This window comes from Arctopsyche grandis, chromosome 3 (assembly GCF_051622035.1).
Source record: "Arctopsyche grandis isolate Sample6627 chromosome 3, ASM5162203v2, whole genome shotgun sequence".
NCBI classification, from domain to species: domain Eukaryota; kingdom Metazoa; phylum Arthropoda; class Insecta; order Trichoptera; family Hydropsychidae; genus Arctopsyche; species Arctopsyche grandis.
The window spans coordinates 16911515-16925554 of NC_135357.1; the positions used below are offsets into that span (position 1 = coordinate 16911515).

A 14040-nucleotide genomic window follows, 5' to 3' on the forward strand; every position below is an offset into this window, starting at 1 on the left:
AATCAAGGATATATTGTCAGACCGATAGGCGAATTAAAACTAATAAAAGTGATCAGTGGGTTCGATCCGCTATACTGCTGGTTAGATTTGGGGGTATTTGTGACTCCAAATCGATTGTTTCCTATCAGAGTTTGCCAATTTTATCTGATCATTGTTGAAACGGTTCCCCAAAATTGGCAAAAAATCATCTTTCCTGGTGTATCAAATCTTCTATATTTATTGTATGTACAATTTGTAAAAATTATATAAAAATCTAAAATCCATAGATGTTTCAATGGATTAATTATTTAATTAATTAATTAATTGTTATTTCGTGCTCTGCAGCTTCTGGAAATACAGTGATTTATGTAATAATAAAATGCTGCATTGTTTGTAATTAATTATCCAGGAAGGCGCATTGGGGTCTTCCTAGTATATATCTATGAAAAATAAAATGTATCAGTCGTTATATTTGAAAGTGGCGGAAGTCTAATTTCAAGTTTCAAAAACACTATTTCTGTTTGGCTTAGTTTAAAAGTTGTTATCCCTTCTTTTAATTCGATATGTCCAGAATCTCGGAAAAGCAGAATAAACGTATAACAGGCCACCAGTATTTTTAAATGTTAAACGCAAAACATTACATTTATTGTTTTGAAATGTAGAAAAATGGACTTATAATATCAAATATAACAACAGCAACACTGGATCAGGGCTCAAACCCGTGACCTCTCAGTTGTTAGCATTATACGCCAACCACTGAGCCATGTTGTTGGACAATGTTGTTGTTTATATAAAATGTATATTTCGCCACACGGATGATTTTAAGTTCAAACGTTACGCCGACAACTTACTTTTACGTTCAGTTACGGTTACGTTTCAAAAATATTATTAAAAGTTTATTTTTGAAACGGAGGTTACTTTTTTACTTAGTACACGAATGTGTCTTCTTAGGTACTATTATAAAATAAATAGCATCTGAAAAAATTATTTTATATACACATGTACATATGTATATAAAATATATCGATGAAGTAATGCACAGATATTGTATGTCCATTTTTGAATTTGTATCGAATTCAAAGTTTTTAGATGGTGGAATAATTCAGGTTTTTCCTTTCAAGGTAATTTATGTATAATACATAAATTACATTGAAAGGAAAAACCTAAATTATTCTACAAACTTAAAATTCGATACAAATTCAAAAATGGACATACAATATCTATGCACTTAGCCATCGATATATGTATTTAGTATACCCATTGTATGCATATATGTACATATACATACTTATGTATATACATAAATTGATTTTAACAGGAAAATATGTACGTGTACGCATTTTTATAAATAATTTTTAATATCCATGGTCATCCTCATTAAAATTGTTTACTACCATTCTATGATTTATACATGATACGTAAGCACATACAAGTACTTATCTGTAATGCTGATAATTTTGTTAGTATGCGAAAGTGTGTCGAACAGAAACAGTCGCTGTTACTTATTTTTTTTTTATTTTTTTATTTCTCATTTATTTTAAATGAATTGTTCTATATAAAATGAACTCATTGAACAATTGTTTTTTGTTGTTGGCGTTTTTGGCACCTTTTGGAGTCTGCTTTTTACCACCCGTGAGTTTAATTGTGTATTATCCCCTCGGATTGAAAGCCTGCATGAAACATGAGAGAGGAATTCAAGAGTTTTCTTTCTACGCGAATGTTAACAAAAATATAACAATATGGAGAAATGGAGAAATTGAAGGATATGTCAAAAAACCAGTCGATGGCTATTGGTGCTTTGTAGAGAAAAAAACGAAATTAAGGCCTGGCGATGTTTTATCATATTGGTATAAAGCTAAAAAAGGATTTGCCAATATTGCAGCTCCCGTTACGCGGAAGGAATTAACACGTGAGAATTTATTATATTTGTTTTAAAAGTTTAAATATATTGTTAACAGAATTTGAAATGTACATACATGCATACATATGTACATACATATACATATGTATGTATGTAGATATGATTTAGGAAAAATACATATAATATTCACATGTAACTAGTATAAAATTAACCTTTAAGCAAACTCAATTTCACGAGTGAATATGTTTTTATGGATATACAAGTTGAATAATACACAATTTAATATACATATAATATAATAAATAAGCGTTGTCGAATTTTTTTAGAATTCGTACATAAACATACATTTGTGATATTTTGATGGTTAATTATAAAAAAATATTCAATTTCAGAGTCACATTTCTTGGATGATTATAATACGGAAAATTTATATTTGAAGTTTGTCGGAAAAGTTGAAACTTTCACAAAACCAGTTAACAAAACCCGTTCAACTACAACTGAAATTCCTTTAATTGAAAAAAGTACGCAAAGCTTTAATACGTCAGATTTAGGTACAATTGGATTTCAAATCAATGATCATATACCAAAAGTAAATGCGTTTTCAATATTACACGAAATAACGAATGAAACGATCAAAAGAATGAATGCGTATTCACCTCATATTATTAACGTCACAAGTTATGTTACAACAACACCTAGATTGGAATTTAACAATCATCACAATGTCCAAGATGAATTTGATCCTACTAATGATGAACTAGATCTGAAATCAAGTGATGATTTACCTAATCCTGAGCCCACGAATGATGTACCAGATCCTGAACCTATTTATGACGTACCAGACCCTGATCCTATATTGTATACGATAAATTTCAAACCCAAAATGCCGATAATTACAGCAACAAAGCAACTAGATGAGAGCAATATCAAAAACACTTCAGAAACTACGACGCAAAAAGCTAATCAAAACGAAACTGTTTGCTTGTGTGAAAATACTTCTACTCCAGCCCCATATGCAAACGAGCGAATGAAAAATATGGAGAAGCAATTGGAAAATTTGAGGTTGTTAGAATTTGAGAACAGAAATCTTAAAGCAGATTTGGAAATGTACAAAAATTTTACGAAAAATTTAATCACTATGTATGAAAGTAAAATTATGAATAAAAATAATAAGCTTATTTTATTCGGAAGAAGTCCATCCAGTGGAGAGAGAGGATTCTTAATCGAGATCCTAAAAGATATATTAGATATTCCACCTAGTGATTTTACGATTGTTTCACACGAGAGGATAAATAAGGATCAATTAGTGTTTGAACTGAAAACGTTTAAAGAAAAAATTAACATTCTTATTCTTGCACAAATCAAATTAGCTGAAAGAAGATTTGGAATAGCCGATTACGATGGGAATTCATCGTAAAGTATTTTTCTTACATTCTTTATAAGCTATTTTCACAGACATTATGTATTACGACTATTAATAAATTATATGTAAATAAATTGAAATTTAATATATTTATTTTAAAGAATGCATTATATTATATTTTAATATCAATATGAATCATAAATAATTATCTACATACATACATCCGACTGGTTGATTTACAGCTCGTGAGTCATATTTTGGTTCGTATAAATAATATGACGACGTTGTTATATGTTATATAAATTATTAAATTGAAAGCGTAGTATACGTACATACATTTATAGTTTAACATAGTAACTTTGGGTTAAAAAGGGGTGAGAGTCTAAAGGGAATTTTATCGTCTGATCGGCAGTTATTTTGTCTTCCAGCCGTGAATACAAAACAGAAGAACAATGCCATGACGAAAAGAAAACAGGTCGCAAAATTTAATTATGTCTTAAGGTGGCGTGGGGTTCTTTTAACTTCCGCTCTTCCTTTTGATCTTTGAAGGAAAGTTGTTTGTTGGAACCGGCGAGCGCGTTGACAAATTGAAAATACGCAGAAATCATAATGGCCAAAACTAAAACGGCAATAATAATTATACAAGAGCGCGAGCAATAATATTTATTAGCTAGGTCTAATTTTGAACGCCAATATTGCTCGGAACCCCTTGATGAATTTGAAATTCCTTTCTGTTTCATCGCAATTTGATTACGGCCGGATGATTAATGAAGACTCGCTCTCGTGTCACAGCCGTCGGGCTTGTTTGTTTCCGGCGGAAACGCGCAAGAAAACCGTATTTTCCGGCGTATCTACCGACCAATCCACCCCGCCTCTCTCATCCAGTTGTTCCAAGAAAAGTAACGTAGCAGAAGGTCAACATTAATTGGTACCGAATCAAATATGTAGCAGCATCTCAACGACAAGGCCGGTTTGTGTCGTGCGAACTGAACCGAACTTCAAAGAAGTCGTCGACTGGAAGTTTCGTCATTTTTAATTCAGAACTAATTTTTATAAAAACATTAATTCTTGCAAAAAAATGAACACGGAAAAAAAATATTCACACTGTATAGAAATGATAATATAGTGACTGCGGTGATTATAATTTTATTCAAACTCAGAAAATCCGTATAAAATGTTTATTGTTTTTGAATGACGTGAGTCAATAGTAGATAGTTGCTATCGTGCATTTGACACTGGAAGACGTATTCACGATAATTAACTAATCAAGTGAAATATTACAATTCTGTATAATATGAAGCTTTTATTGACTGTGCTGTTATTTCGAATGTGTTTGTGTTATGAAAATTTTGTTCAATTGAATCCATTGCAACCCAAAGGTCTCGTAGCTTGTGTAGAGATAAATAACAAAATACGTTTTTTTTCAATTACGATAAATGTTACAATATGCAATACACAAGAAGAGATTGGTATCCCTGGTGAATATTTTATACGTAATGATACACTGTGTTTCTATAATAATAGTATCAAATTGCGTCCAGGTGACGTTTTAAAATATTTGACGTATATAGAAGATAAATTCGGTGTGAAGCAATCAGGTGTTTTGTTGAAAAGTATCAATGGTGAGTTTTTTAAGTATTCATTATTATACCTATTGTGCATTATTATAAAAGGTTTTGTTTCAGTGAAAGAGTTTCTAGCGGCAAAAATTTTTGAAGAGTACTATCAAAAATCAAAATCAGACTTGGAAAAAGAGAATATAAATACAACTGAAGATATGGATAGAGTAGAAAATATTTCAGGTAACGATGTACATACATATATATTTACATTTAATTAAAATAGAAATTCGCTATTGATTTTCATTTTAAATATTTCAGTATATCCAAAAATTGCAACCGATGAAAGTACTACAGAGACAACTACAAACCCCGATTTTACAGCGCAGGTTTCAAACAAGAATGATACTTGTGAGTGTAATCCAAGGTCAAATGGCACTATACAAACGGTGACAGATTTCAGAAATAATATTTTGGAAATTATAGTGCTGAGTGATGAAAATGAAAAATTGAAAGAAGAACTGATTTCTTATAAAACAAAATCGGAGAAATTAATCGGGTTGTTTGAGAAGAATTTCATGGACGATTATAATCAGCTTTTGTTGTTAGGAGTAATTCCAAAAAACATACCAACAACAGATTTTATAAACGAATTGTTAAAGAAATCTCTTGGAGTATTGAGTAAAGATTTAAAAATACTAAATAGTGAAAATATTAAAAAGAATACAATTCTTTTTGAAATGTTAAATTTTAAACAAAAATTAACAGTATTAGCTAATTGGAAAAAAATATTTGATTTGACGAAATTAGAAATCGTGGACATTAACATGTCGGCACATTTGGACTATAGTGATATAAGAAAATAGTTACTCCAAATTAAATATATGTTCATATACATATGTATGCAACGGGTCTACGTGACGAGACAGAATGTTAAAGTCAAAGTCGAAAGATCAAAAAAAATGGTGCTTCGTAAACGGTACATACTCACGTACATACTCAATTGATTTGCGCGAGCAGGATACAACAGGAACAAGAGGAATATGCTTTTCCTCCCGTATTCTGCGCGCGCATATTAATACGGGAGGAAAAGCCTGTTCCTCTTGTTCCTGTTGTATCCTGCTCGCGCAAATTAAGTGAGTATGTATCGTTTACCATGCACCTTTTTTTTTGATCTTTCGACTTAAGATCTTTCGATTTTCGATCTTTGCATTCTGATATTTGCGTTTTTTGTAATTTAACATTCTGTCTCGTCACGGAGACTGGTATGCAACATTTCGTTCGTTCATGAACATACTATTTTGTTCATACGCGTCACAATCTGGTTGGTCATACTGTATACAAAAGCATCAATTTAAAAACGTACTAGTTTGTTCATGCATAAACTATTAGACATAGGTTTGATATTCTCAATCGTTTGTCCCATCCTCCATGTACATATGTTTGCTTACCATGGATTGTAGTATTTTAAAAATTTGTGAAAGCCGAATTATAGCAACTTTGTAATGTTGTTTGCATAAGATTTCCCTTTTAAATACTTGCGATTTTGACATCTCAAAGGTTTTGATGATTCAAAAGTTAAAACTTTTGACAGCTAAAAGTTTAATTCGAAACCTGCCAAGTCTATTTGAAGATAGCTTTTGACTGTTTGCACTTAAACTAAAACCAATAGTTCGTGTATGATAAAACTAGTATGTTCACGAATGAATAAAAATGAATACTTGGACTGTGAAATATACATATGTACATGTATGTATGTACATATGCAAAAATTATTTGTGATGTATACATTTTTCAAAATAAATAAATATAAATTTTATGTTTACCGATTTGTAAAATAACTACAAACATACGTCATACAATTTGGCTTTTATACTAAGACGATTTATCTTCAGCACATCATACAGATGATCAAACTTAAGGTTAAATCAATTATATTTTTAGATATATGTACATATAATAGTTTTAATATATTTTTTTAACCAGCAGCATTGATTAGTGATTGCCATGGTGATCGGATAAATGCACTCAAGAGAGCCACACTCTCGAGACATCAAAACTTTCAAAGATGCTCAAGAAAGACTAACGCAACAGAATTCCACAAAAAAGCGTCAGATGCTAAAGTCTTTGAAAATTAGGATATCTCGAAACTGCGCCACTATTCAGTGCAATTCAGTGAATTCTTTCGGGTACCGATTGGCATATAATGCTTTTAAATAAAGTGGCCAGGGGTTTGATTTCTACTGGTTGGTGCTGGCCAGACCATAGATACATGACTCTAGGTCGATGGTTTCCTCTCAGAGTTTGCCAATTTATCTGATTTTCATTGAAATGGTTGGTCTATAAATTGGCATCCCTGTCCTATCTCGCAAAAAAATTCTATAAATGCTGCAAATTTCACCATATATATGTCTCTGTGGATTTTGATTGTATTTGCCTTTTATAATGTTTACAATGCTTCTGTACAATGTTTGGCCATAGATTTTGTATTTAATGTAAAATATATGTATAATAATTTGTATGTATTTATAATGGAAATTTCTTGATCTGTATAGTACATTCGTTGCATTGGAACGCTCTGTAATGACGAAATAATTAATTTAAGTTACTTTTTAAGCTATACATTATATTTCAAAGTTTCTACAAAATGTCAAACGCACGTAGCTCGGAAGGGTCACGGGTTAACTAGTTAAGGTTTCTTCAAGCGTCCACTCCTTTCGTCGCCATAACTCTGTTCGGTAGGTCTTCCGATACCGGGGAGATGGGAAATGGAGGGAGAGGTGGGTCCTCTTCGCTTCTCAGCCACCTTTTGTTTTAATATCCTCCGGGAATGTATTTATTGCCGCGGGACCACCTCGTCCAAATTAGCTACGTGAGCTGAAAGATCCGACCCTAATGGCGGCCACTGGCGATAATGGATCCCGATGGCGATAATTGTGGAGATTACGATCCTCCGAAGACTTTCGTCTAATACTTTAGACAGCTATTCCTCTTTTACTTACTATGTACATATGTATATAGTCCTGTAGAACACATTTTAAATGTCGGTTTTCTTTATTTGTATCACACTCTTCATTATACCATGATATTTTAAAAATCCTATCCTTTAACAAACTTTCTGTCAGGCGATGACTCACTAATGCTACATTCTTTTTTAAGCTCCTAAATGGTTTCCTTGATTGTTCCGATTTACTGAGTAAGGTTGGTTTCAGTATCCCAGTTAGTTATTTTAGACACGTTGCACTCTTTTCACTTAATCCTTTCAAAACCAATTCCCTAAAATATTTCTATCTACAGCGTGTTATCGTACGCTTAACTAGGAGCTGAATGAAGTTGATCTATTTGTTATTTCCTTACATCAATTCAGGACTGCCATCAGGAGAGTCTTGATTGATTGATCCATTTATTCAATTATATTATATCACTTTATGTTTAATTATGAATTGTCCTATTTTAGTCATATTTTAGTTTTTATTCTTTTATTTTTCATTTGTTTATATATATATATGTACTAGATATATCATTTATTTTGTAAAAATCTATAATTGGCTGAGATATTATTTTGTTATATTTATTCTTTATTTTTATGAATTTCTACATCTGAGGCCTGTTGATTTTTCAATAAACAAATAAATACCATTACAAAATAAAAAAGAGGAAGTCCGAATTAATGTCTAACAATACCAGCATTTTCTAACTGGAGATCATATTTGTCATATAAATTAAGAAGTGTTTGACTACTAGTTCTGTTTGCTCTAAGTCTATTCTATATGTCTATAATTTAATTGGAATTTTATTGAAATTATTCCATGTGAAATTTTATGTAGAACATTTTAGTGTAGTGTCTATATTTTGTTTGTAAAATCAATTGATTATATTACAGCGGGAATTACTACCAATGGTAAAGTCAAATAAAATTTTACAAAATTAAATCACGTAGTGAACGAGATGTTCAGACATCAATCGCCTTCCACGTTCTGGAAACATCAAATGAGAGGAGCGTGAAATGAAAAGTCGCAAGATACTTCTTGGAGCTGTATGTGGGTGGGTAGGTGTGCCTCCCTTATTTCTATGTGTGGCCTATCCTGAAGATGAATGGGTTTTAATATAAAATTGAATTCCGCGCTTCATTGATTTTCAATTTGTGTGCGCCACATACTAGCGGGGTGAAGTACCTATGGGGGCGGACGACAACACCCTCGACCCTTAACCGAAGTATTAAACAGATACAAAGTCAAACAGAAACGCACTCGGTCAAACTCAAGACGTTATTGTTTTTATATAGTAGTCATTTTATATATTTTTAGTCATTGTGGTCAATTTTTTGTGAAAATGAATGCATACATACAACATACATATATTGTATTCGTTTTTGAATCGAACACAATCTAAAATATATTTTATTTGAAACATCGAGTCTGATTACATCTCGAAGATTTTGAATTTCAGATGTCGTTCGATTATTTTGATGGAATATTCGATGGAAGTATGTAGTATAGTATCCCGGCTATTGTTCGTTTTTCAATAAAATCAGCAAAGTGTTTAAATTTCTTTTTCACGACGTTCGTTCTTTCAACGCGAACGAAAAGCGCTGCATCAATGAAAACCGACGAGGCGATAAGCGCGAGAAGTCGCAGATCTGAAAGAGTTTTTCAGGAAAAGCACCAGATTCAACTCACCCCAATCTCCCTTACAAACCTCCTACCCCCCCCCATGGAACTGATAAAAGGTGAAGTGATTGCCGTTCACATAATGAAATGGCGATGTACAGATCCTCGGGGCGTTGCAAATATTAAAGCAAAAAAAAAATCATTGAACGACTTCAGCATCTTCGTCTCGATCTTTATTGTTGCAGACTCATTTATTATCGCACGAAATCTTCAGTATTACGCTTGAAAGTCTTATTTAAATTTTAATACAATTTAAAATTAGACAATTGAATTAAAATAAAATTGTTTAGTTGATGTGGATTGGATACATTCTGTGGAAATCAATTTCATTACATCTTACGTCCTAAGTTGTATATACAGATGTATGCATGTATGTATGGTAATACGGAGTACAATTTGCAATAATTTCCGTTTACCGGTAATCCGATATTTTTACTTTATTTTCTATCAATTACATATTATATTTTTTTTCAATATGAAAAATAAACTACTTTTTTTTGCACTAAATATATTTAACAAAACTCTAATAAACATTATTTATTATATACTAATATTTATTTACCAAAAAAAAAGGAATGAGTGGTATTGAATTCTTTATAAATTAATATTTCATAATGGAACACAAAAATATTTATTTTTTAAGAAAATACCAATAGTTGTGATCTAATTTTTCCGTTTTATTTTATTTCATCAAAAGAGTCATTATCTTTCTCACAATTTTTTTTTTCTTCTGGGTAGGTAGGTCCCTTTCTTAAACTGACTAGTTTTATTTATAATAGCTAATTGAAGCATTTATTTTACTGATAACAAACATTTTTTCGTAGATGGAACTACTGCAATAACATCATCGGAATCTGAAACAGATTTAAATCTTCCTTGTACATCTGTTCTACATAATATAACTATTATTTCATTTCATTATTGTATATTTTTTTCTACCGAATGAAGCACTGGATCACTGGGAATATAAAATGAAGAAGAGGAATGCGATAAAACGCGGCCAATTTGTCTTGTAGATTTATCGGTAAATGTAATAATTTACCGATATATTACCGAGTTATTTTTGAGCCATTTACCGGTAAACCGGTAAATTAAGTTGCCGTAAATGAACTCTCTTTGATTTTTAAATGTTTTTTAGTGTTTATAATTTATATTCACAATACATGTTACTTATACTGATTTACTGATCATCTTATATTTTACAAACGATTTGTTCTTTTGTTTGTATGTATAATATTATCTTATTTTTTTGTTAGTATATAGAATAATAGGGCTCAAGCTGAAAAAATGTTTTTACGGATGAAATACTACAGACGTTAACAGCTGTTGTCATACACATATTAATAATGGACTATAAGTAAGATTTGGAGAAAAGTTCATCAGCTATAAATGTATATGAAATGGTAAAAAGGTATAATGTGAATGATTCGGGAGTGACATTCATCGCAATTTTATTATACACGCTTAAATGTTGGATTGAATAGTAAGTGTGTAAATTTTAGATCTTGAATTTACTTTTGAGAGTCACGCGTTACGAAATGAATATATTCAATAAATTTTTCTTTGAAAGGATATAGGGGTGCCATCCCGTATGACTTTTAAAGAAAAACCTTTCACAGGCGAAATGTGATATACATTACCGCTTCATGGTTAATGTCTTCGATGCGTGAAAGGCTTTCTCGGTACTCAATTTGACATCGAAATAAGCTTCGTTTGGAAATCGTATTAACGACAAAAAAGCGCCGAGTAAAAGAAAAAGAAAATAAAAACATTAAAGGGAGTTATGGCCGAGCGCTCTTCGACCCAGCGAGAAAGCCCTACGGAGTCTTCCTCGAAAAGAAAAAGCACCCGCTCCATTTGTGAAAGACTTCCGTTTTAATTCCGATACGAAAAAATATGAATACATTTACATATAATTACACCGGAGAAAACATTCAAGAAGATGCCAAATAAATTGGTGGTATTTTGTCGTGCGGTCCAGAGCCTCTCTGATGACGCAAGATAAATTAGGTGAAAATATTGTCGCCAAATGACTGGTGAAACGACGTTTTATTTTTGATAGAAGTACACCTACTGAATTTTAAACATGCTACATTCACATTTTGTGACGCAAACGACAAATAAAAGAGTTTGTGTATATAAAATTATACGTACTTAAGAGGGCTTTCCGATTTCATAAACAAATTATTACATACATAATAATAACTGTCAATACATTTTCATATCTTTTGACTTATTAAAATTATATTAGCATACGAATGCAATATACGCACTTCTTGTACAAACATAGTTCTAAATTGGTAAAAAATTTGATGATTGCAAATAGTCATATTGGTCGTAGTAATTTGTCCCATGAATAACTATTGGAATTGGCAAGATGGTCTGAAAAATTAGGAATCTTTTAATATGCAGTTCTCAAAGAATAGAAACGTTAGGTTGATTTTTTAATTGGTTCATAATATTCTCAACATTTGACAAGAATGGTTTATTATTTTTTCACACGTTTCATATTCATAGGAATACTTTTTGACATGTTGAAAGTTTTCCTTTGACTGAAAATAATCATCTTTTTACAAGAATTTTATTTGTTTCGCTTACTATGCCTTCGGCCCAGAAAATTTGTGAGCCGATTTTGAACCACTTCAATGAATCCACTATTTGATATTCCTATCGCTTTGATATTTTCGACAAACAGGAGTTATGTAGATCTCATTAAAGTAAGCAAATGTTTTCATCGTAAAACTAAAGGAATTTAATAGTCAACGAAATCATAAATAATACGTCATTGACTGTTAGATCGAAGTGATGACAGTTGGCTATCAGATTTCTGCTCGCGGCCCCTACATTACTTCACAGGTTACATACTTGAACAGTTAAATAATACTAAAGAAGAATATTATAAAAACAAACTTGATGATTCTGAAAACGACAGTAAGAAAGTTTGGATAATAATCAATGAAATTCTGGAAAATAAACAGAAAACTAAAAGTAATACCATAAAAAATATAATAAACTGTACTGAGGAACCCAAAAAAGGAGCAAACGCTTTTAACGATTTCTTTGCAAATGTTGGAAAGAATCTAGCTGATAAAATTACTGTAAAAAAAAAAAAAATTATATTGAAAAAACTGCGAACATAGAAACTAAACTAGATCTCTTCGAACCAACCAATCCGTCTGAAATAGTACAAATTATATCAAATATGCGAGGTGGCTCTGCTTCGGGTTTTGATGGTCTCTCCGTAAAAACACTAAAAATAATTAAAAATTACGTTTCTACACCAATCTCTCATATTATAAACAATAGCTTTAAAACGGGAATTTTCCCGATCACATATAAAAAAACCATAATTATTCCAATATTTAAATCTGGTAACCCAGAGGATATCTCTAATTATAGACCTATTTTACTCTTATCAAATATATCGAAAATTTTTGAAAAAATTGCTAAAAAAAGACTAACTCTGTTTATAAAAAATAACTCGATCATAAATGAAAATCAATTCGGATTCACAGAGGGAAAAAGTACCCAAGATGCCATTGCAAAAATTTCATGTATTATCCAGAGTACCTTAGACAAATCAAATAAATGTATAGGAATTTTCATTGACTTAAAAAAAGCATTTGACAGCATTTCCCATAAAAAACTTGTATTAAAATTAAAAGAAAATGGCATTGACCTCATAGCCCTTAAATGGATAGAAAGCTATTTAACAGACAGACCTCAAATTGTAAAATTAAATCAAACATATAGTACACCAATTACAAGTATATTTGGCATTCCTCAAGGCACGGTCCTCGGACCATTACTTTTTCTAATATATGTAAATGACATTTTCCAACAGAAAATAAAGGGTGATTTAATCTCTTATGCAGATGATACTGTATTATTAGTAAAAGGCCAAACTTAGGAAATAGTTAACAAACTTGCAAATGAAGATATTAATACTTTAAAATCATGGTTTGATAATAACCTACTTACACTTAATGCAAAAAAAACAACATATATATTATTCTCATTACAAAAAATACCTATAGAAAAAGTTAATATTATAATCCATGATGAAAAATGTGACTATGTAAACTGTAAACTACATGATCCTGTTTGTACTGTAATCAACTCTTCTTCTGAAATTAAATATCTCGGTGTTATCATTGATCAAAACATGAAATGGACAAGCCATATTACAGAGCTAGTAAAGAGAATAAGGAAATGTATATATATATTTGTTAGGTTAAGAAATATTTTAAATGTGAAAATAATAAAAAATGTGTATTATGCCCTTGTCCACTCTCTGCTTATCTATGGAATTATAGGTTGGGGAGGATCCTACAAAAGCAATCTAAATTCAGTAAAAGTTTCGCAAAAAATTATTATAAAAGTAATACTTAAAAAAAACTCTACTTTCTCGACAAAATCGCTTTTTAAACTATTTCCAGTACCAAATATCGATGACATATTTAAGCAAGCTTCCATTATAAAAATGTGTAAAGAAAAAAATAACAAAGAATATCAAGAATTTTATAAACTAATGAGAAATGGAAACCAATTTATCACACCAAATTTTAAAACAACACAAATGCAAAACCATTATATTTTCCAAGCCAT

The 14040-nt window shown here is 31.0% G+C and overlaps 1 protein-coding gene across 1 annotated transcript; it reads left to right on the forward strand.

Annotated features, from left to right (window-relative positions):
- The first annotated feature begins 1429 nt into the window (after positions 1-1429).
- On the forward strand, positions 1430-3614 carry LOC143909477 (uncharacterized). Its single transcript, XM_077427474.1, has 2 exons — positions 1430-1888; positions 2233-3614. Exons 1-2 carry the CDS (start codon positions 1540-1542, stop codon positions 3255-3257), a joined length of 1374 nt encoding a protein of 457 aa, XP_077283600.1. The 5' UTR covers positions 1430-1539; the 3' UTR covers positions 3258-3614.
- Positions 3615-14040: the final 10426 nt, after the last annotated feature.